The 23,991-nt window shown below is 47.5% G+C and overlaps 1 protein-coding gene across 2 annotated transcripts in view; it reads left to right on the forward strand.

Moving 5' to 3' along the window:
- The window catches only part of MARCHF4 (membrane associated ring-CH-type finger 4), a 99,811-nt gene that overhangs the window by 42,783 nt on the left and 33,037 nt on the right, over positions 1-23,991 (forward strand). The window contains exon 2 of one of the 2 annotated variants that reach the window (XM_054277552.1): positions 22,771-22,932. In XM_054277552.1, the coding sequence (XP_054133527.1) occupies positions 22,771-22,932 (162 nt within the window). The remainder of the gene's footprint in view (positions 1-22,770; positions 22,933-23,991) is intronic. The other variant, XM_054277553.1, reaches the window with a different exon arrangement.

The following is a 23,991-nucleotide window of genomic DNA, read 5'->3' on the forward strand; positions in this document are numbered from 1 at the left end:
TGCTACCATGAGTAAGGACCCTTTTCTAGGTCTTTGGCATGTATTTATATATTTAGCACCTGCTTCATGCTAATGCTGCTGCTTTCTTTGCTCATGAGGACCCTAAATGAGGAGTTGAAGTGACAAATAGGTTTTTCTCTTTTGTTCTCTAAAAATATGATGTTGATTGTTCACAGTAAAGATATATTTCAATCAACCAAAACAGAAGAGACTCTCTCTCCTCTACGTAGATATAATGCAATTTCAACTACAGTTTAAAAATAAGGAGTTATCCCTATAAAAGCTAATTCTATTAGTGTAAACAAGACATCAACTGATCAAAAACATGTTTGCATTTATAAAAAAGTTAAATTCTAGTCAGCGTGATTGTGCAGCAAGAAGACTAAAAATACCACATCTCAGGTTTTCTGAGACATAATTTCTGCCTTGGAGATCAGAAATTTCCAGGTGTTCAAGGGAAGGTGAGCACATTGCACCCCAAATACCTTCAGAAACATCTAGAAACCAAGCACTGTCTGCATGGATCAATAACAGATATGGCCCAGCAAGGAAGTGTCAAGACTAACTCATTTGCTGTGGATGGTTAATGGTCCCCTCTTACCTGTCTTGGCTTGTCCCTAAACCAGGAGCTCAGATGGGGAGTCTGCAGGGGAGCACTGCACATTAGATGTGATAAATCCCACACTCTGTCTCTCAGTCAAACTGCTTCTCTTGCTGTCACTGCTTCTCTCAATGTTCCTCTTCATTTCAGGTTTTAAAAAAGGCTGATGTTGCTGCTATCTATAGGTTATGCAAATGAGACATTTTTCCCCAAAAAATACACCACCTTCCTTCGGTGTGTTTCTAGAAAGCAAGAAGCTAAATAACTAGTTCACCTTGGCTCAGCAATGCAATGGTAGTGGAGACTTCAGGGTAGAAAGCTACAAAATCCAGCATCAAGAACAAGAAACAGTCAATTACTCATCACTTCTTCCAGTACAAGAGCCAAAGGGTGCCCAGTTACCAGATCAAAATCAGCACAAGGAAGCACAATCCATCAGCCGGGCAGCTCACTTCCTTGGGATGTTGCAGGAGAAAATAAAAAGAATAAAACACCTGAAAGAGGGATTAGGAGTCATTAAACACAGTGGTCCAGAAGCAGCTTCTTTCAATGAGCTCTGGTCTGACCCTGCTGTTATGAAGGCTGTGGCTGGAAAGCATTAACCCCAACCACTGCTGCAGCCCCAAGAGGAACACTAATTAAAACACTTGTCCAGAGCAGGACAAACAGTGCCCTGGAGTGATGGGAGGTGATTCAACAGATATTGGAGGCCTTAGAGGCAATATCATCTTCTGTCAGCAAAGGGGCCCAGCTGGATCCTAGGAAATGGGAAGCTGATCTGCTCCCCAGCCTCAGGAAAACCATTTCCTTGGTATGGCTCCTGACTCAGCTCTGTCTCAGTAATATGCTTGTCACCTCTGCAGGGCAGGCACAATCTTTTACCATCTATCTGTTCCATTCTTAGGAGAAATCAGCCCATCTCTGAGGCAGTGTCTCTCATTGTGCTTGCCATTGAGACGCAAATGGGCAATAATTATGTCTATTCTGGAAAAAAAAATAATCCATTGCGCTGTGTATTTTACTCTGCATATTTGAAGCTGTTCCATTTACAGACACCCTCCATGTGTCACTCCACTTACAGACTCTGATGCAGATGGCCCAATTATTTATTAATCTGGTTTTAAAATATCCTCAGCATGTTTCAGCAGGAGACACTTTCTTCAAGGTCCCAATTTCAGCACAGTAAAAAAGAGGTTTCCTGTTGAATTTGCTGGAGAGCAAGATTGAGTCTTCTTTTGTCCTTTCTGACCTTCCCTTTCATGTACTACTAACATCTCTTAGACCTGGGAGAAGCAGTTACTCTTGTGGTGCATTTATATTTCTTAAATGTCTGAAATTGAAGGGATTATAGCTTAAATCTTTGCCTGCATCCCTAGAGTGCATTCATATTCTCACAAGCCATAGACATGTGGATCAGAAAAAGCATAAAAATTTATGTGAATTAAGTGTTAAAGAGCTGAGTTGGTTTTTTTGTTTTGTTTTTGTCCTTTCTGCCACATGTCCCAGAAGATTCAGAACATCTGGAATGTTGGCTGCAGGCCTGAATGAACTAGTTTTAGTGGCAGCCCATTGGATTTTTGCCCTCCCTCTTTACAATTGTGTTAAGCTGACCAAGTTATTAGTCCAGTCCAGACATCAGAGCTGAATGAGGCATCACCATGACTCAGGGTTTTCCCTTGATGGGATATAGAAGATATCTCACTGCAGAATAAGCCTTCAAACTGGCCACCAACCACATTCACAGGCTGCACTGAAACCCAAAGGCCAAATTCATCAAGCCATGGGGAATTTGAAACATGAGCTGTGCCCTTCCTCTGCAAAAACAGCAGAAGAAAGGTGCTAGGAAATGCATTCACCACCTCATTGCTTTTCTAGCACCATTATTTGAATGCTGTTGCTCATGTGCTCAGGGTGCTGATACACCAGAAGGGTCCAGAAAGCTCTTGATCATCTCTGCCTGCACCCTCCCACTGGCTTCACAGGATGAGGTCTGAGAATGGCCATAGACTTCAAAAGGTGACAAGCAGAAAATAGCACACTCCAGACTTCCCTCGTGTGCACCCTGTGAACCTGAGGTCATGGCATGACACTGCCATTGCCACAGCCAGCCTGAGCACACCTGGGAGAAGGACTGCCTCGTACTGAATGGCACTAAGGGTATTTTAGAGGTCTGAACCTCTGCCTCCAGTTCAGTGCTCTGCCCCACATGCAGGAACAGCTGGAGGCACAGAGGAACAGAGCAGCAGGCTTCCCCAGCACAGCTCCTTATTTGACTGCATATCCTGATCTGCCTCTCAAACCCATCATTCAAATAATTTCATTGCAAGATTAAGCTCCCTTTTGTTGCACCAAGTGAGTAAATTTAGAAACAGTTAATCAGTATATTTGTCTTACACCCATTAAATTATTATGCAGCAAACAAGGTTTCCCGGGAATAAAACTATTATTGTGGAAAATGAAAGATGTTTGTTTAATTCCCTTCTGCAGTGAATTGTTTGGACAATGCAACATTTGAACTGATAAGCAGGAAGCACTGGAATTCTGCCCTTAAAGAGAAGTGGAAGTCTCCCCAGCTCTCCCGCATCCCAGCTCCGTGGTTTAGAGCATCACTGTCTGCTTTGGGCCTTGGAGGGAAACACAGGCAAGAGGGACACTGAGGGCTCTGCTTTGCTGAAGAAATCTTCAGCTCATCTGGGCTTTTACTGCTGTGCTCCTTCATGTTTTTCTTTTATATTTTTGGCTTTTTGTAGCTAGGGGTTCCCATCATTTAAAGACCCTTTGGCTTTAGGAGTATCTTGTGAGGCTTCCATCTCACACAGGCTGGTCTCACAAGGCTCCAGTTATGCCTTCTGGTACAAATAATATTCCTGCACTTGCTGCTGTAAAGTCCTGCACACATCAAAAGCAGAAGGGTGATGGTTCCTTGTGTCTGATATCTCTACCCCCAGAAAAGAGAAGATAACTGAGCTCCTTGAGGAACTCTAGGATCAGTGATTTTGAGTGACCAGAGTGCGTCTGGGCTGAAAAAGACAAATGTGATCCTGAACACCATGGAAAACAGGGTCTCCCTACTGTTCTCTGCAGTACTGATACCTGTGTCTGGCTGCAGGCAAGGCTGGGCCAGGGTAGCACAGGGAGCACACCATGCTTGGATGGCAGTTTCAGTCCAGCAACAGTGCAGAAACAGGCTGCACACAAACCCAAGGTGGCTTCCTGAGCAGGAGCTTGGGAGCCCAGGGAAAAATAAACTGCTGACCTAATTTATCCCTGTAAATACACAGGAGACATGTAACTCTGGGTAGAGAGTTCAAGCTGTTCAAGCTTCCCCAAATTACTCTACAACAGGAATATTTAATATAGATAGAGCCTGAATGAATTTAGGGTGACACAAGTTTCCAACTGACCAAGTAGGGAGCTATTGGAGGAACATTCCAGAAGCAGCTGGGTCATTAAACTGAACTGATATTACAATGAATCAGAGCACGTTTGAGAGCAAATTTATGACATGCAATAACAGGAGGCTGGAGCTGGTAGTTGAAGTGATCTCTTCAATCTTACATCTTTCTGCTGAAAGCAGGCTCCAGTTTCTGAGCACAAAAGCATTCAGTCAGTTAGCAAGGGCAGACGTGGGGCTGGTGACCATCACCACCCTCTCCCCACAGCCCAGAGCTGCTTGCCATGGTCTGCCCTCCCTGCGGAGATGCTGTGCAAGGCAACAGAATCTCAGCACCAAAACCTCCTTCCTCTGAAGTCAAACCCAACAGGGCTCTCTTTCTGGAAGAGCCTCCTGAATACATTTAAGCTTTTATTTCTCTGACTGCAAGGATGAAGGTGTGTTATTCTTAATATTCACAGAAACAGTAGAAGCATCGTGGTTCACAACACATGGAGGCTGGAGCAGAGTCAGTGTGAGGCGAAGACCCTTCCCAGCCCAGAGAAGCATCATCTCAGCTAAGGTGGACCCTTGCCACATAGGGGAGTTTTGTTCACTTTCTCCCATTGCTTCTCTTTGAACTTTGCCAAATAATCACTGTCCCTCCTTGACCTTGCAGCTTCCATCAGGCCACACACACAGCAGGCCTACCTGTGCTTCTCCAGCCTTTTTTTGCTGTTTCTAGCATGGGTATTCCCCTGTGCAAAACCCCCTCTGGGTGTTGCAAATCTAAATCAGGATAAGCAATTCTGAAACCAGCCATGATCACTGAAAGCAGCCAGCTCCAAACTCACATACATGAGGGAACAGATAAACCTCAAATTAGTAGACAGCTTATCACTCATTTATCATTACTCAAAGCTTCCAGTTTGCTAATACACCTGGGTGATCTTTTTACAATTACTGTAGTATTGCAGAGGAGCATCCTTCAAAATAATTCCAGGTAGAGAGAGCTTGCCTGGCACACAGCTCTGAGTATCTCCCAAGTGAAATAAGTACTGTTTCCACCTAAATAGGATCTAATGAGCCATTCAGTAGAGTAGGGGGGGAGGGAAGTCTTTGCCCTGAGGAAAAGCATCCCAAAGAACTCAACAGCATCTCCACTCTGCTGCTGGCAGTGCTTGTCTCTCAGAAAATACAAGCTACAATAGTTTTCCTAAAGTATAAGTGAAAACACAGAATTGCAAGAAGGAAATGAGCGTTTTTAGGATATTGGTTTCATAATTGTTCCCAAGAGTCTCAGTCTTCAATTTCACAGTTCCTTATCCTGTCACAGTTGCAAAAATGATTGGTAAAGACATATTGTGGTGGATGGATTATTGCTCCTGCATTTGTAGGGAGCCCGAGACAACAGGTCAGAGGTGAGTGATGCCTGGTCACAGGTTCACAGCAACACCAGCAGCAGTAACAGCACTCCCAACAACCACTTCACAACTCACAGAATTACAACAAAATTACGGAAATAAGTAATTGACTACCTGAAAGGCTGCTGGGTTTCAATGGCATGTTTCTGTGAGCCTGGGGATAGGGCAGGGAGGTGAAGGTGCAGTCCCATAGTCTACAGCAAGGTTTGCAGAGAGCTTTCATCAGCTGACCTGATAAAAAGTGAAAAATTGGCCTGACCCACAGGGAAAATAAAAAACAAAACAAAACTATGTAAGCAGACCCATTATTCCAGTCCTTGAACATGAAAGAAACAGTGCTTTGTGGACAAAAAACTTATTTTTATCCCCAAGACCATATCAAACTCTTGAGGTTCAAGAAAGGAAAACTAAAAAATTAGAACTGGATCAGATCTCTGGTGAAAAACATTCCTTCCCTGTTGGCTGATGGTCTGTATTCAGGTTCATGGTAGAGGAAACAAGTCTGGAGCATAGAACACAGCAAGGGTGAGGTATGTTAGACATAACCTGCAATCTTTACATTTACAGCAGTCTCATTTTCTAGTCCTGCATGGTGCAGAGCTTGAAGTCTTCTCTAGGGATTGGAGAACTGGGAGGGGCTTCTGTACCACAGATGCTTAAAGATGAAGTGTGTTTAGCATCAGGTTAAAAAGCTCACGTCAGCTCTCTATTCACATTCAGTCATTAATCTGCTCTTGAGAAATTCTGTACCTGGGAAACATCCAGAGTAAATAAAGGTGGATGCAGGAGGAATCCCAGTCAGCTCAGCTCAGAGCTCACACTTCCATTTCTACCTGGCTGCACTGAGGACAGATCAGTCCCCTAGGGGCTGCCTGGTCTGGGGCAAGGGCAGATTCCTTGATGAGAGGGAGGTTTAAGTGTTTTCTGGTCACCACAGGCTGACAGAGGGGTTTTTTTTCTTTTTTTTTTCTTTTTTTTTTTTTTGCTTCTACATGAAAATAGCTGTTTTAGTAATAAAACTAGATTGCATTTCATTATGAAACACTTCCAGTCCATGCCTAGGAATGAGTTCACAGAGCACATGCAAGCACTGCATGACCATAGAGACAAGGAGAGGAGACAGGAAAGGGGAGGCTGAGAAAAATCAGTGGTACCTGCTCCCCATGAGGCAGCAAGAAGAGTGAGCTAAGTCCTCCTAGAAAGGAGGTGCAGCCTAACATTGTCACTGTCCCAGAGAAACGAATCCTGCATGGCTCAGAGTAAAGCCAAACAAACTCACTAAAGCCAAGCAAAAGCCATAACATTGCTGACTGAAAGGGAGCTCAGCCTCCTTCCATCCTGCTTCCAGGGACAGCCTCCATTCTATAGATCTCTATCTTCCCTGGCCCCACTAAGATTTTAGGCTGGTTTTCAGCAGAGCTTGTCATGGACACAGCCTCCCAAATAGCAGCAGCAGCCCCAGAGAGCCAGCAAAATCTTCCCAAGCTTCTTGTGTGACCCATAGCAAACCCATCCCCAGACAGCTCCCTGCTTTAATAAAGACCTCTCTGAGAGGCAGTTCAGCTATGGAGAGTCCCCTCCTGGGCACCCTGGGACTGCTCTTGGCCACTAGCCCAAGGTGTGCACAGGATATTCAGGTGTGTTTGCTAATGCCCTCAGGACTGTGGAAATAAGCCCAATGGACTTTCTCCTGGGCTTATTTCTTCCTGGTGAGGTGGAAGGCTGCAGCAGCTGCAGGTGGGCTGTGAAGATGCTGTGTGTCCTTGCAGGAGAATTCTGAGCTGGGGAAGCCCTGGGGTCTCCTTGGACTGTATTTTTGGAAGTAAGGCACCCGGAAATATTTTCTCCTTTAGACAGTATGCTTTTAGGATTATATTAATACTTAAAGACTGTAGTAGGACTGTTTCTCTAGGGCACTTTAGGATCCTCCCTCTGCTGCCTGGTGGGAACTGGGAAGCTTTTCTATGTGTGACAATCTCCATAACTGACTACCAATGTGTAAAAAGCCTGACTACACCCACAACAATGATGAATTATGGCATTTCCCTTGTAGGCCCTCACTCCCTGTGTCTGTCCCAAGGTATTGTCCCATCATCTTTCACAGCTGTAATGTATGATATTCCTCCTGAGACAACACTGCAGGTGGACATGACACAGGATAAGCAGCTGTCTGTTGCCATCTCCTCCTGACAGTCTGGAATGAAAAAGAAGAAATTCATGCCTGTAGAGAGGTGACGTTAAGTGCAGACAGGGAGGAAAGGGAAGGTGATGGCAGAGCCAGGCAGGTTTGAGTGACTGCCTGTGCAGTAGTTAATGCTGGGAATGCAGTGGCAGGGAATACAGTTAATGCAGGGAATACAGTGGCTTTGCTTCTGGAAAACAATGTGCACAAGGATCTGTGCAAAGCTGGGGACAGTGCAAAGCCTGGGCCAGTCCTGCTCTGAAGGGTTTGTGCCCTGGGACGATGAGCAGATAATCAACCCTGAGACCCCTCTGCTCAACATCCTCAGGCCCGAAGCACAGAAGGAAAGCATCACCCAGGCTAAGGCAGGGCTGGATCTGCTGGCAGACTCGAGGTAGCGTGGCCTTAACACGTTCACCTAGCAGGGTTTGTCCCTGCCCCGTAGGGAAAAGCAAATAACCCATCTCGGAAGGCTCCCGCACGGCTCTCTGTGCCCAGTCCGGCCAGGCTCTGCGCTGCTCCAGCCCCCCGTTCCCTGCTCCAGCCCCCGTTCCCTGCTCCAGCCCCCCGTTCCCTGCTCCAGCCCCCGTTCCCCGCTCCAGCCCCCCGTTCCCTGCTCCAGCCCCCGTTCCCCGCTCCAGCCCCCCGTTCCCCGCTCCAGCCCCCCGTACCCTGCTCCAGCCCCTGTTCTCTGCTCCAGCCCCTGTTCCCTGCTCCAGCCCCCGTTCCCTGCTCCAGCCCCCAGTACCCTGCTCCAGCCCCTGATCCCTGCTCCAGCCCCTGTTCTCTGCTCCAGCCCCTGTTCCCTGCTCCAGCCCCCGTTTCCTGCTCCAGCCCCCAGTACCCTGCTCCAGCCCCTGATCCCTGCTCCAGCCCCTGTTCTCTGCTCCAGCCCCCCGTTCCCTGCTCCAGCCCCCGTTCCCCGCTCCAGCCCCCCGTTCCCCGCTCCAGCCCCCCGTACCCTGCTCCAGCCCCTGTTCTCTGCTCCAGCCCCTGTTCCCTGCTCCAGCCCCCGTTCCCTGCTCCAGCCCCCAGTACCCTGCTCCAGCCCCTGATCCCTGCTCCAGCCCCTGTTCTCTGCTCCAGCCCCTGTTCCCTGCTCCAGCCCCCGTTTCCTGCTCCAGCCCCCGTTCCCCGCTCCAGCCCCCCGTACCCTGCTCCAGCCCCCCGTTCCCTGCTCCAGTCCCCGTTCCCTGCTCCAGCCCCTGTTCCCTGCTCGCAGCGCAGCTCCCGCGGTTCCGCTTCCTCTGTGCTTTCCCACCTCGCTCCCTTCCATCCCATTACACCCAGGTGGTCGCTTCCCCTCCGCCTCCCCTCTTCCTGTGCTCCAGCCCCAGCCTTGTCATGGCCAAGTTACCTGCAGGCTGTGCAAATAAAACCATTCCTGTAGAGGCAAACATGCCCATATTTTTGGCTCACCTTGGGGAAAATCTCATTCAGCTTATGTCCCTGTTTCCTTGAAACCTATTCAGGTAAGGACGGAGGCAAGCTCCCCTCTGTAACCATTGGCAAGTCTAATAGCTGCAGGCTAGGATTATTACTTTTTTCCTATTAAGCAATGAATTTTAACCAGAAAACGAACTGGTCAGGAGGGACTTGGACACCCTGCTTTCAGTTTGTAATACAGCCAGCCCTAAAACACGTGGCAGTGCAGCAGAGCACGTTTCAAGACCTGCCCCCTGTGTGCTTGTGTTCCTCAGCACTGTTACCAGGCAGACTTTCATCTCCGTTATCTCCAAAGAAATAAAGAGAAGGAATTAAATTAAAAATTCAAAACCCGTTGCTCTCCTCCCAGCAGCAGGAGGGCAAAATAGCTGGAGGAGATGCTGAGCAGCGAAGGCTAGGATGCGGGTCCCACCCTGAGGTCTTGTTCAGCTTCCATGGCGGCTACCAGAGCCCAGGAATGTGACTGAGCACAAGGAAGGGGTCTGGAGGACGCGGGGTGTTTTCACCCTCCAGGCCTTGGGGCTGTCAGAACTCTTCCAGCTTCCTGGGATGATTGCCGTAGCCTTGCCTGGAGGCACCACTGCTTTCGTTTCATACTCACTGCCCCTCAAAAGGAAAACATAGAAATGTATTTACTACCTGTGGAAATGTATCTCAACCAGAGATGAAGGCAGACATGACTTGGGCAAGAGCTTTGGATGCGGGTGTTGTATCTCTGCCAGGGCACCTCAACCCTGCTCTGCCATCCCTGCAGTGAGGGACCATTGAGCACTCGCCCCTCACAGGTATGCATGGTAGCTGGAAGTACTCGTTTTGGAAACAAAAAATCATCTGCAACTGCCCATTCATTTCACCCAGGACGCAGAAGGCAGGCTGAGAATTTGTATGTAAACATATTGAAGAGGAGAAGCTCCCCTACCGGGAGTCTGTGAAATAGTAAGGTAATTTCTCTTTCCTTAAAATTTTGCTGTTACAAAACATTGGCAGGGCCTCTGAAAAACAGCTTCCACTCGAACACCTCTGCAGGTGAACAGGGCTGCTGCAGGGATGGGACCTGCCTCCAGAGCAGAGCTGGCTGCCCCAGTGCTTTAGGCTGGACATGCTCTGACTGCCAGAGCATCAAAGACACACTAGCGAAGATCAATGTCCATGCAGACAGGTGGCCAGCCATGCTTAATAATTTTCCCTTCAACAACCTTGTTTTTTCAAGATCTTTGTACACTGTGGACGAAATGAAGAGCGAGGATCACAACATGGAGCCTTCCCCAAACCCAGCAGCAAGACATCAGCAGAGCTGTGGGAGGGAGAGCTGGGGCCAGGGCCCACTCTGCCCATGCCATCCCCACACAGCTCCCATCACACTGCAGCCCATGAGGAGCTTCTGTGGCTGCTGCAGGTGTTTCCCATTCCTGGAGCATCGCCCTGGAGGGTGATAACTGGGTAATGAGTTTCTTTAGTCTTGCTTGAATGCTCTCGGCTCTGCAGACACAGCTTCTCAGTGTTTGACATCAAAGAGCAGATGAGTAGCTGATTACACAATACCCTGCCCTGAGCAGTTAGTGGGACTTCCTCCAGGAAATACACGTGTGGATAGTGATCATTTCTGTGCTTATCTCTCTACCAGCCCCAGTTCTGCAAAGGCAAGGAAAAAAACCACTAGGAGCTTTTAAAAACCTCTTAAAATCACAACAAAGCCCAGGACTATTGTACTAAAGGAACTCAACTCTTGGGATTTGTAGCCCTGTCCCCTTTGTACTCATGACATCCAGGGCAAAGCAATGACAGCAGCTTCCCTCTTTCCTCTTCTCTCTCCAGTGCTCTTCTTCCATCCCAACTGCTTGCATGAACAACAGTGAAGGAGTGAAGAGTCTTGCCAGAGTGCAGCAGGTCACTGTCAGGGAAGTGGGCTGGGCATTTTCCTGTTGTTCCTGGCTTGGTGCACCAGAAAGTGGAGTAGAGCGGCTGGGTGGATGTACAGGACAACCCCATCCTTAAAGCTGAGTGCAGGTTAGATGGATGATAACATCTCCAGCACTGGAACTCAGGAACAGGTATTTGAGCCTTCCTGTGTGGAGACACAACTTGCTGAGAGAACTGTAAGTTTTTACAGAGGAGATGTGTTGTTTCAGAGAAAGGCAGCCTAACCTGTAGCTAAAGAAGGCCACAGCCCAGTCTGACATAGTTCACTGACTAACTAATCCAGGTGTGGTAGGAGGAATCTTGCTTGGCACAAACAGGTTCTGTATCTGATGCAGCAAATCCCGTGGGGAAAGGGCAGGAGAACCAATTTGACAAAGCACAATAAAGACCAATAACAGAGAGATAATAATTCATATTTCAATAAGGCGTCTTTCATGCTGAGGGATACAAATGATTTGGCCACTGTTTGAAGTTCAGCCATCTCTGGAGTGGAGCATAGCTGTACATGGCATCTGACATTGCCTCAGTGTTGATGTTTTTGTTAGTATGCAAACTGCCAATCAGTATATCTTCAAAAGGTTATCGCAGAGTCAGGTGATAAGTAGCCCTATGTAATGCTTAATATCTGTGCACTGATAGTGCTGAAACCTCAAAGCCCTGGCACTGTTTATATATGCACATTTGTGTGTGTGTATTTCACTTTTACACACACCAGTAAACCTGGTCTTCAACTTGTGCAAAAGACTGATAAAAAAAAGAAAATGGCCTCTATAGCCCACTTGACTAATGTTACAGCTATTCTTACATTTATTTCTATTTTCTCTCCTTTCTGTTTCATACTCTGCCTGTGAAAGGAAAACTGGATTCCCCAGCTGAAGTAGGAAAATGCAAGAAGGCTTTCCAGGAGATGTATGCAGGCAAAGACTGAAACACATGGATTTATGCAGCTTTGTATACAGGAGGCTTTTTGCCAGGGCAGCACTGAAAAAATCATAATTAGTGTTGTGCAGCTTCCCCTGGAGACAGTGCAGCCAGTGCCACTGGTACCTCTGGCTCTATCCTATTGGGCCGCTCTTGACTGGAAAGTTGTCACACTATGCAAAAGGATTTGGGGATTAAGCTGCCTTTTCCCATGGTGTATTTTTGCTGCACTTCAGCTAAGTGGGCCTGTGGGTTTGTGAGCTCTGGAGCAGGCTCCTGTGATGGCAGGGAGGAGGGTTCTGAGAGTCAGCAAGAGCATGCTCCCCTGCCTCCTAATCCCAGCCTTTCCCCAGGGGACTTCACCTACTTTCCCAGGATGCCTTGGAAATAGAAAGCAAATGAAAGGGCAGTGTGACCACTCTTGCCATGGCCAAATGGTGTGAGGCCCCCTGCTTTTATCCTCTCGCTTACCCCATTCCTTGCTCAGGCTGCTCCATGCTGTCACTTTTCCATCCAACTCGCAGCCCCCTGAGCTGCCAGCCCTGCAGACACCCCCAGCACAGCCCTGTGAGTACTTCCCTGGATCCCACTGGAGAGGTGCTGCTGGCAGCTCTGCCTGGTGGGATCCTGAGTGGTATCCATCATCATGGCACAAGTGCATCCTGCAGGCAGCTGCTCTGCTGCCTATGGCAGACACCTGCAGAAGAAACCCTTTATATTTATGGCTGGTTTTCAGCTCACTGCCAGTAAAGGCAGTTCAGCTTCACTCTGGAGCTGCATCATTTAGAAAGGAGGTGCTTCTGCCTCCAGTGCACGTTTGTGCCAGCGAGCATTTTGAATTTCTGCCAAACACTTAAGTGACCTTATGGCAGTACTGGAAGGCAAGGCTCTGGAGCTCCACCACCCTGCTGACCCTGTGGGTCTCTGTTCTCCCCTCAGCTGCTTCCTTCATATATTTTCGTTCAGCATCTCTGCTTGCAGGGTTGCCTGAGACAATAAAAAGAAATGCCTTCACCACAAAGACGATAAGGAACTTGATCTCACATAAATTGGGATGTTCTGAGAACCATTTTAATTTCTGCTAATCAGCAGATGAAAAATGAATTACTTCAGATGTCATGTCCTATTGCACGAGTCTTGAAACGTTTGGAAAAGCCATAACAGAGTTACCCAGTAATTGAAGGGCTCTACATGAGTGAACTTTGTAATTGCATATTCTTCTCCTTGAGTCTAGGAGGCAGAAAGGAAAAACGGATCAGGCCACGTCTTAATGAACCATCTCAGTCCCACAGTGCTAGTGAAGCCAAAAGTAAACAAACCACGCTCATTATTTTATATCACAGCTCCCCTGCTGCTGCTGCAGCCACGTGTGTGTGGTCTCCCACCTCACTTCTGCTTTCAGCCCCCTGCCAGGCTGTCCTCAGCCTTCACCCCAGGTGCCCCCAAGGCCAGCAGCCCACGCTTGAGCTCTCCCTCATGCCACAGGAGACACAAACAGCTTTGGAGACAGACATGGCTTTGGAGAGTTTCCATCTCTGGTCTGCCAGTCTTGACCATCCCAAATGGAACAGGAAAGGCTCCTGCATAACCATTCCCATCCAGAGCTGTTGGGACAGTCCCTCCTGTCGTGTCCTCACTCCACTCCCAGCTGGAAAACACTGAATTGAGTAGTGGAGATTTGCTCTGTGCTTCTGTTTGCGCCTTATTGTTTTCCACTTGTTGAATGTGCATGTGGCCCCCTCGGTTCCTCACTGTGCTGCCCTCAGTCCCGACTGGGGATCCCTTGAGGGTATTATGGCAAATGACAGCCCTCAAATCCTGGCTGCCATCATCTGCTCCCCTCCTGTACTGATGAGCTGGTACAGGGTGAAACAGCTCCTAAGCTGTTGCTGCACTTTTGGACAGAGCATCTCACTGCTGTATGACTGCCAGTAGCACCTGGCCATTTTCTCATTCCTGAAGAACCCAGGAAGATTAGGCAAATATTACAGAGTAAAGATTTTTCTCAGGTTTAATGTTGAATGGTTTTTCAGCTTTCTCTGAGGAAAAAAAAACCAAAAAAACCCAAAAAGCCTATTGGTCTGTTTGTTTCACTGTCTTTAAAAGTGGAGAGTCAAAGCAGCATCCATTTCTGTAGATCTTCCATGGCTGTTCCTCAGCAGCTGATGGCATAATGTTTCCTGAAATGGCCATTAGCTGAATATCTTTATGAACAGCTTCCCAGGGAAGTAGCTGCAAAGTTCAATTTGCTGAATTATGAGCACATCTCAGATAAGAATTGCATTGTACAGTACTTGCATTCTGAAAGCATTAACTTTATACTTTGAACTTAGAGATAGTAAGGAATAATTGCTATATTTTTTATCTATGAAAAAATAAGTATATTTAGAAAGATTTTATTTGGATGATGCTTTCTCTAGTGAAAAAGCCATTTGTACCCAAAAAAAGAAAAGAAAACTTCTATAATTGGTTGTAGATTTATTACAAGAAGCCATAACTTAAAGGTACTTGATTTGTGCTGAAGAGTTGTTTGACTTCATGGTGTCGCATCAGATTTATCCCAGCATCTCATCCTAGGGAGCAAAATTGAGTTCCCTCTTGTATCTCACACAGAATAAATCTAAGTATTGTCTGAAATACTTTAAATTTAATTAAGAAGAGCCAGAGTGAAACAATAGTGGATTTCTTTTTCAGAAGTAACTAGAGTATTCTACTTCATGAAAGGGTTGGGATCTAGAGTAAATCTCCAGAAGCTTAAAGCCCTCAGTACCTTGGGTGAAAGCCCAGGAGCTACAGTTCATGACATTTCTTCTCTGGGATGCTGAAATGGCTCCACTCTGTATTCAGGAGGAGTCTGGAGCTGAACTCAGTGCAACACCAAGTGCTCAGGGATGTTCAGGTACCTTGATTTCACATGTGCAGCACTGTGACTTCCATGCACTGAAGGCTCTTCACTTAATCGGTGCTATTATCACACCCGATGAGGCACAGCAGGAGATATTTGAGACACTTGCCTTTTGATTCCTTGCAACCAAGCAACATTTAGTAAGAATTACTTAAATCAGCTAATCAAAAACATGTTCAATGACATTAGGATGAAGTGGGCTGTAGAACACATAAGTCAAGTAATTTTTCTTGTGAAAATCGTTCTGTAGAGAGAAAAGCAAATAAATACCATATTCTGTAACCTCTCTGCTCCTTGGGCTATTAATAATTAATTCCTGATTCCTTATTCTGTATTTCAGGTAAGGTTCAACTTTGTTCTGGTGGAACAATTGTTCAGGATCAGTTTCAGCTACTTTGTAATGGATTTGCTGGTGGCAGCAACAACATGGCAGGAGTGCTTGCAGGTCCCTGTGTTTGCTGAGGAGCTGATTTGCACTGAGGACTGACTTGCTCTGATTTGCTCTCATTTGCTTATTTGCTCTGAGGAAAACTGATGGGTAAGGATTCCTGTTCAGAGGAATCTCCTCTGAGAAGGGCCTGTCTTGGCAAGACCAGCACACAGAGATGGAGTTCAGCATCTTTCCTCTCAGTTAAGGGGACCCTTAGGGACTCTCCTTCTCTCTCACTTCCCCTGCAGTGGTGGACTCAGGTGAGAACCAATCCCCAGCATCCCTTTCCATGCTGTCTCCCTTCCCTGGCCAAGTGGGAATTGAATGGCTCTCTGCCCTTCACCTTTCACTGGCCTGAAACCAGGTGTTAAAGTACTCCATAGCTCATTGCACATAAAATGCCCTGTGATTCTCTGTTTCTCACAAAAATGCATTTTTTCTGCTGCTTTGAAGGAAATTGGTGTTAAGCCATGAGACACCCAGCCCTTCCTAAACCATCTCCCTTTGGTCTTTACCAGTGGTGGCAAAGAAGTGCCCAGAGCTGTTGGATAGTACCAGGCTGTGGGGAAACACATGACCAAGTTGCTCTCAGATAAATACTGAAACAGCCCTAGCCTAGATTAAGTCCTTTTTTTCTTTTTTATGGTGAAAAGGGATTGGGTCATGTCCAAATATTTTATATTAAACTCTGCAACTTGCCTGTTTTCTCTTCTGTTACCAAGGCAAACGTGCCCCAGCTCCCTGACAGATCACATTAGGCTCAGTGGAGCTGTGTTCAATCACCTTACTCTGGAAATCAGTGCAGGAGCGAGGGCAGAGCCACCACTCCAGACTGCTCCCAGGATGAGTTACCACAGCAAAGGCTCCTGCCTGAGTGAGCCAGAGCCGCCTCTCCAATGCGCTGGGCTTTCTGCACCCAGGACTTCTCAAGCCTCTTTCTTCTTTTTTTCTTTTCTTCATGAGATTTTATTCCTTGTCTTCATTTCTCTCTCCCACCTTCCTGCCCTGCAGAACTCTTTAAGGTTTTAGCAATTAAGGTAGGAAAAGAAGGCATCCTAGGCATCCTCTTTCCTGCTCCTTGGCAGAGCTGAGAGATGATCTGAGTGCAGAGGAACCCACTCCTGCTCCTGCCTGGCTGAGTCTGTGGCACCATTGCTGGCCCTGTGGGAAGGTGGAGAGAAGAGGTTGCCCTCAGGCCTCTCTGACGTGGCACACATCCCTGTTAATAGCCAGTGGGGATCCCCTGGGGGCACAGGGACAGTGCCACGAGGGGTCTTGCTTTGGAACATCTTGCTCAGAGGTGGCAGAATAGGAGCAGAGCAATTTGGTAAAGAGGGCAGCCAGTGCAGCTGAGGGCCCTCTTGGGACTTTCCTGTTCTCTGCTGAACAGCCTTGAGAAGGGACCTCAGATGCCTCTGTCAGATGCCTGTCCTCCACATCCCTGCACTGTTGCTGGGCATGGGTACAGGGATCTGACCCACTGTCTGCCTCCAGCGCAGCTGAGACTCTTGAGTCATCTGCTTCAACCAAAAAAACATGTTTTGACTTAAAACATGGGCAAGCTTTGTTCCTACCCTGATGAGCAGCCAGATGAGGTGATGGTCCCTCAGCTCTGCAGTGACAGAAGAGTCCCCAGGGAGAATGGTAACACTCAGAAAATGGAAAGTCTTCCTTCCCACTTCTCCATCCCACTCCCAAATTCTGAGCTGACACCTCTGTCATTGTCTGTCTCAGCAGTGGTGACAAGCACAAAACACTGCAGACTGGAAAGAGCAGAGAAAACTCTAAATTTCCCTGGTCTGTGGTGAAGCCAGAGGCTGTGGGCATCAGCTGCTCAGCTGGGGAGTCATGCCTCTTGTGACAATGGTGGGATGAGTTTTCCAGCAGAGGGAAGATGCAGAGCAGGTCCCACCCTGCCCTCCTCGCAGCTGTGGCTGCAGCCTTTTGTTTTTTCATCAGCGAGGTGCAGAAAAAGCCTGAGCAGCGTGGCAGCCCCAGCACTCCTCACAGGTGCCACAGCAGCAGCCTCCGTGGGTGGAAAGGCAATTTGTGTTGTTTTTGAAGCATTGGGAGCTCTGCAGACGTGATGGCTTTTCAGAAAAGGCTCACTGGAACAAATGTGGGGTTTTGGCTCAGGACCTTGTGAGACACATCCCTTTCCCAACCAGCGCCCACAATCCCAGGCATCACCAAAATACTCCTGGTGGTCCCAGAGGGGTGTGTGATGGTTTTGCTGGGTGCACTAAAGCTGAGATCCCTGTCTGCTCACACCCAGCCTGTAGGCAGAGATGTCTGAGGCACACAGAACAGCCAATACCCATTGAAAATTGCAGAAAACCATGAAAAAGCAGAGCTGTACCCCACAACACCCATCTCAGAGCCCCCAGCCTGACATGCCCAGCTGTTGGTGCTCCTTCCTACTGCCAAGAGATGGAGGAATCCTGGAGAGGGGCCCACACCTCTGCCACAGCTGAGCCTGCAGAGACATGATCCTGACCCAGGGAGCTGCCAGGCCGAGAGCACACACCAGAGGCTTCACCAGGCAGTCACAGACTTAATAAAAATCGCAGCTAAGCAACAGAAAATTGTCCAGAGCTGAACTTTTCTCCTTTATGGGACTGCATTTTATCTTGCTGTTGGGATGGGGGTACTCACAGCACCCCAGGGCACACAGATCTTGCCTGCCATGGGCAGTGCTGTCTGTGCATGGCACAGGGATATCAGGTCTTGCAGGGGAGCTGTGGGACAAGCCAATTCTGATCACAGAGATGGCAGTCTGGATGATTTCTTTTTCTAATCACTTGCATAGATTCTCCTACAGGGTCTCCAGATTTTAGGGACGTGCCAAGCTGGGGTATTTCCCCAGCTGGGTCAAGAAAAGGCTCTCAGCAGATTTCTGCCAAGATGGAGATTGGGATCAGCACCCAGCTCTGCTGAGGTGCCTGGGGAAATGCCATCTCACCAGAGCCCCATGCATAACCATGTCTGTGCTGTCCTGATACCACAGGAGACCTAGCTCCACTCCTCCCTGGCTCCACACTGTGTCAATTTGCCCCAGTGCTGGAGAATTTCATGCAATATAACACATTTGTATACACACACATGCACATGGATACCTATTCCATGTCCCTTGTTGCCTGTTGCTGGCTGGCACAGAGCTTGCATGCATGGGGAAGCATTTGAGATGCTGGTAACAATGTGTTTGGTTCAAAAGGATGGAAGGGCAACTCTTGTAAGTGTGTGAAGACAGAGTGGTCATTAGTACATGTTCATTGAAGTTTACCAGCTGTGTAACAATGGGCTTCTCTTTGCCATTTTACTTAATTTGTCTGTAATTATGTTCCTAATATAGAAATCATTTGGCATTTATTTGCTGTAATAAAACTTCCCATTGCATTTAAACTCAATGTGAAGTTTTAAGTATATTTAGGAGACACAGCTGAAGACCTGAAATTAAATGACCCTGGCTTCCTTTTGCAAACAAGACAAACTCAGATAAATGCTAGCAGTCAGATACACACATGCAGATCTGTGAGCAGCAGCAGCAGCTGCATGTACACCCACAAAGAGAGATGGCAGCCCTTGTGATGGGGACAACTCCTCCAGCATCTCCTCATTGATCTGCTCTGGCCCAGGGCACTGCTCCTCTGACTGATGCTCGTGCTACTTTGCATACCTGAGCAGGAAAAATGCACAGGTGAAGGAAAAACTGCAGGTCTTGAAATCACCATCAGCTATCTTGGTTTTGTGCACAGCTTGCACTGGCTTTCAACATGTTTGCTTTAATGGTTGTGGTAGTAGGATGTTGGGCCAACCCAGGACACCAGCCACATCCTGGCCCAGTGACACCATCATCCCCAGCCCTGCCCTGTTTAAAGGAGACTGGGTGGGCAAATTTGCTGTACTTAATTTGCAGTTAAAAGAACAGGCCTAGGAAACACATCCCCTGTGTGCCTGCTGGTGGGTGAGCAGCTGCAGCTGCGGATGGGCTCCCAGCACTGATAAATGACAGATAAAAGCCAGGCAGAGCTCTGCCACCACCACTCAACAGGGGTGACGCTGCTCCTGACGTGGTTATTTTCTCCCTGGATATACTGAGCACCACAAGCACGCACTGGCAATAATTTTTTTTCCCCGTCCTTTCTCAGCACTCCTGCCAGTAGGCTTTAAATAGCAGGGGCCAGATAATCATTAACCACTTTGACGTATTGCAGCGGGGACAGACTGGGAGTTCAGACAGAAAGGACAGAGCTGGAGCAGAGCTGCACTACTGGTGCATCTCCAGCAGTATTGTCCTCCTCAGGGTAAAGCCAGTTCAGCCTGGCCTTGCCCCTGCTGCTCCTTGAGACAAGCTCCCATCATACTGAGAGATAGGGAAGAGTATTATTTATATATAATTGATCAGTAAATTACTCTTTCCAGAAGTAGGGAAGAGCATTTCATGCATATGTTTGAAATGGTTGTGGCTGAGCCAGAGCACCTTTCACTTTTTGTTAACTCTGGTTTTTCCTAATTTAGAGTTGGATAACAGAAAAAAAAAAAAAAAAGCAGGTGACCTGACTCCAAAGCACACTTCAATGTTTCAGAAGAACAAGATGACAGTGAGCAAATTGAGGAGGAAGCTTGCAGTTGGGAAGCATTTCTCCACTAGTTACTGACAAAGGAAAAATGCTGCTTAGACTCATCCCAGCGATGGGATGTAACTCTACAATGGGAAGTTGCAAAAATAAATGTTGTGAAATAGGGAAATAGACCCTTCAAAGGGTTTTTGGAGAGCAGTCCCCACAGGGATTTGGTCGGAGTGCTGCTGTTTGAGCACTGGAGAATATATTGTGCAGACGCATCTTCTACAAACTTGCAAAAATGAGTGTTAGGGATTTAATTCCCATCTCTAATTGTTATGATTTTTGTCTCACTTTGGGATTGCTTTTGTGTTCCTGTAGCTTTTAGCAGCAAAGGACTCTGTACAGCAAAACCTTCCTGTGTATCACAGCCAATGGTCTATTCCTGAGCTCTTTGTACAGACAGCAATGAGACTCTTTCTCCTTTGCTGTACAAAGGATTTATTCCTTTAATATGCCCCTGGTGTTTGTTTTTCTGCTGGTACAGGAGTGGATGTGCATGTGTGTGCATGTGGCAGTGTTTTACAAATGCCTGCTGTGGATAGAATTGGGCTTCACAGTATGCAAAAATATCTGTGTGCCACATACAAGGATGCAATATTTCAGACGGCTGGAGAAAATGTGATAAGTTGAGTTTTTGCTAGATTTGCTAAAATCAAGTTACTGGGGGATTCATCTCCACAGCTGAATCCTGAGGTTGTAGGAGCTGGCAGGACTGTGTGTTTGAGCATCACAGTTAGGGAGGGAGACTGGGTCCCCATGGTGCTGTCGGACATCTGTGAACATCTCTTGGCTCTGAAGAGAGAAGCTCAGATTTCAGAGACTCATTTATTACAGAGCCCCAGAAGCCAACGCGAGTCCAGGCTGTAGCTGCAGCTTTTCCCCTCTGCCTTTGCCTGGAGGTTGTTGCTCTTAGTTCCTGCTCCATCCTGCTCCATTCCTGATCCCTCATCATCGATGCCTCCAGCTGCTCGTTAGACAAAGCCCAGGTCCTGCACTTACCATTTTGAGCCCTGCAAGAGACCCTGCTGTGCAGTGAGGTGGAAAGGCAGGGATGCTGCAGATCTGGGAGGTTTCTGCGTGACCTCCTTACTGCTGGGGCCTCACTTGTGTGCTGAACGACAAAGCTGTTGACAAAATAAGGCACCAGGGACTGAGATGAGAAGGGCAGACCAGAGGCACAGGGCAGTGGTCCTTGTACCAGGCTGGCTCTTGGTGTGGAAGAGGTTTGGCAAGTGGGGAAGCAGAGGAGTTGTGCCAAGTTCTGGTCCCTCCCCTTTTGCATCCTGTCTGGCAGTGCCTGCTCTTCTGGGCTCCTGATCACTCTGGTGATATCCCACCCCAATTTCAGCCAAGGGCACAAACATGCACAGCCAAACCTAAGCCCCCTCGAATTGGACCTCATATGGGGAGTTTGAGTGCCAGATGTCAGTGCTCATTCCCATGTGCACCTTTCTCCCATCTAATCCTTCCCTGCTTCCCTTCTTCTGGTTTGCCATGTCGCCCCTTGCCAGGTGGAAAAGGTTCATGGAGCCTACAGCCCTCCTTGCTCCCCCTCTCCCTTTGTATCCCCTCCAGTATATAATGAAAACCAGTAACAAGTATAGCCAAGGCTGGGTTTGTAACACAAACAGTTATTTACAGTTTTGCTACAATTTCATGCAAGATGACATTTTTAGGTGACCTAGCTGAAACAAATGAAACAATTTAAATGTTCGCATTAGGTTTTGTAAAAAGAAGTATCACTCTTGCCCAGTGTGGTCCTCATTCCTCAGGTCCTGAGACCTGATGTAGTGACCTAGAAGCTGAGACAGTTTCCCACCAGGGTTAGCAAGAGCAGGATCTGGTTCATAACCCGAGGCAGTTGGAATGATGTCTTTTACCATATCCAGCAGTGTCCAGTGCCAGGATCTGTTATCCTGATGCTCCATCAGACTAGTGATGAGGCTGATCTGGGCTGTAAGAGCAAATATCTTCTCCCTAATGCTGAAAGTATGATCCAACCTTCCCTGTCCCATAGATATTCTGCCTTTAAAAGCTTTTTAATCTTGGAGCACAGTTAAAGAGACTACTGGAATCTATACTGTGGCTTTTAAACACTAAACAGTGAGGAGTAAAATGTAATGGCTCTCTCCTAACCTAAATAAGCAATGGCAAACAACTGTAAAGGGCTCCTGAGCTTGTGTGCACAAAGGAATTTAGTCTCATGGTGAACAGCATGATAGCAGATAGATCAGAATAATAGGGAGTGTTTGTGGATGTTTGTGGACCCTGTTAAAAGCTGCACCAGAAACAAGGGAGTGAGCCAGGAGGTTCAGTGTTTCAGCCACCACTCATAACTGTCTGGGTTGCAGGCCAGAGCACAATTTGTTCTCCTTCTTGCTTGCTTCTAGGGTGCAAATAACCAGCCCTGTAGTTCACCAGTATGACTGTCTGGGATGGTAGACAGTGTGGGAGAGAAATTTGAGGACATTTTGCATGCCTGGGCTTGAGGAAGCTACCTGCGTCTGAGCAGGCCATCAGTCTGCAGCAGAGGCTGTCTCACAACTTACCACTACCACCAACCTCACTTTCTAAAATAGACAGCAGAGAGACAAAACCTGAGCAATGAACGGATGGTGTCTGGTTGCCAACAGAGCTGGTTGGGGTCAGTGTGGGTCCTCTGGAGTGGTAAGAGTTGTGCTCATCCAGCTTTTCCTTCAGTGGTGACAAGGCATGTAAGACTCCAGTGTTTGAGACTGTTACATCCCTGACAGTCTCATTCACATCGGACAAGCATTATTAGAGGGAAAAAGGGATGGAAGCAGAATGATTGCCTGAGCCAAACCAGGTAAAAAAGGAAGAAAGTTCAAATGGTGGAGAAGGGAGCTTCTGCCATGCCTGCCACGTGTGCCATGCTGTGGAGGGAGGGGAGCCTCGCTGACGCTGTCTGTCTGTCTGTTTCAGGGGGAGTTGCTGAGCCCGTGTCGATGCGATGGATCTGTGAAGTGCACGCACCAGCCATGTCTGATCAAATGGATTAGCGAGAGAGGCTGCTGGAGCTGTGAGCTGTGTTACTACAAGTATCACGTCATTGCCATAAGCACAAAGAACCCTCTGCAGGTAAAGGTACTAGAGACATTTCAAAGTCTATTTATTCTTGTTTCAATTTTTGTTTCTGGGAGCAAGTGGATTTTACCTGTGTGGGCTTTCCTTCCCTGTGCACAGGGATTCAAATGTCTGAGACACTCAGAAAGGATTGCCAGGGACTGGTCCAAAGAGGCCCCCAGACTCCCTTGGGAGTCTGCTCTTTCTCTCCTTGGCAATTCCTATATTCACTTGCCTCCTGTTGAAAATTCCGCAGTAGTGCTATAACACCTCACATTCAAATGTGTTCATCCACTGGAGACCCCAGGTGTGCCTGCCTCCAGGGCCAGGCAAGGACTGTGCCATTGTGGGATTTACTGCAACAGAGCACACAGTCTGTGACTGAGCAGTCGAGACTCCACGTGTTTATAGTTGTGCCATTAATCCTGATCTCCTCCTGCTGAGACTCTGCTGTGTTGGTGTGAGGGATGGTGGAGGCAGATGGAGGGTTCTTGGCACTCTCCTCTCTGATCTCACCCCCTTTTTCACTTTACTGCTCTCACACAATCATGGCAAGGCACAGGAGGTGTTGACTCTAAAACTCTGGTCTCTTCAAGCCTGATTCTTGATGGACTTTTGCAGATGTGCACACAACAGGTAAAGCACATCTTTGATGTGTCTGTGAAAGTCATCCAAGGACCCACGTTCTTTCTTATCTGAAAAGCATTGTAGTGAATAAGTCACAGTACAGACTGGTGATTTTAAATCAGGATTCAGAATGGGGAAACCTGTGTGACTATTAAAAATGGGATAAATTATCCTTAATAGCTATTGATTTATTGTGGGGGCAATGCCTGAAGATGCATTAATTACTGCATGCCTTTGCTAAGCATCATTAGTGCTCTGGCCATAAGGAAGCACATTACATCCAGGCACTTCTGCTTAATCAGCATCATCTGGACTGGAGGGGCATTACAGTGGTTTAGAGACCAGGGTCATGTCTATAGGGATTTTGGTCTGTCCAGTGCCTGGCCCTCTGTGGGTCACTCTCTACCAGGAGGCAAGGACAGTGCTGGTGATGGTGCCCAGTTGTACAGGGGA

The sequence above is a fragment of the Melozone crissalis genome, unplaced genomic scaffold (assembly GCF_028551555.1).
Source record: "Melozone crissalis strain CALT ecotype California unplaced genomic scaffold, PUWL_Pcris_2 ptg000023l_1, whole genome shotgun sequence".
Lineage (NCBI taxonomy): Eukaryota > Metazoa > Chordata > Aves > Passeriformes > Passerellidae > Melozone > Melozone crissalis.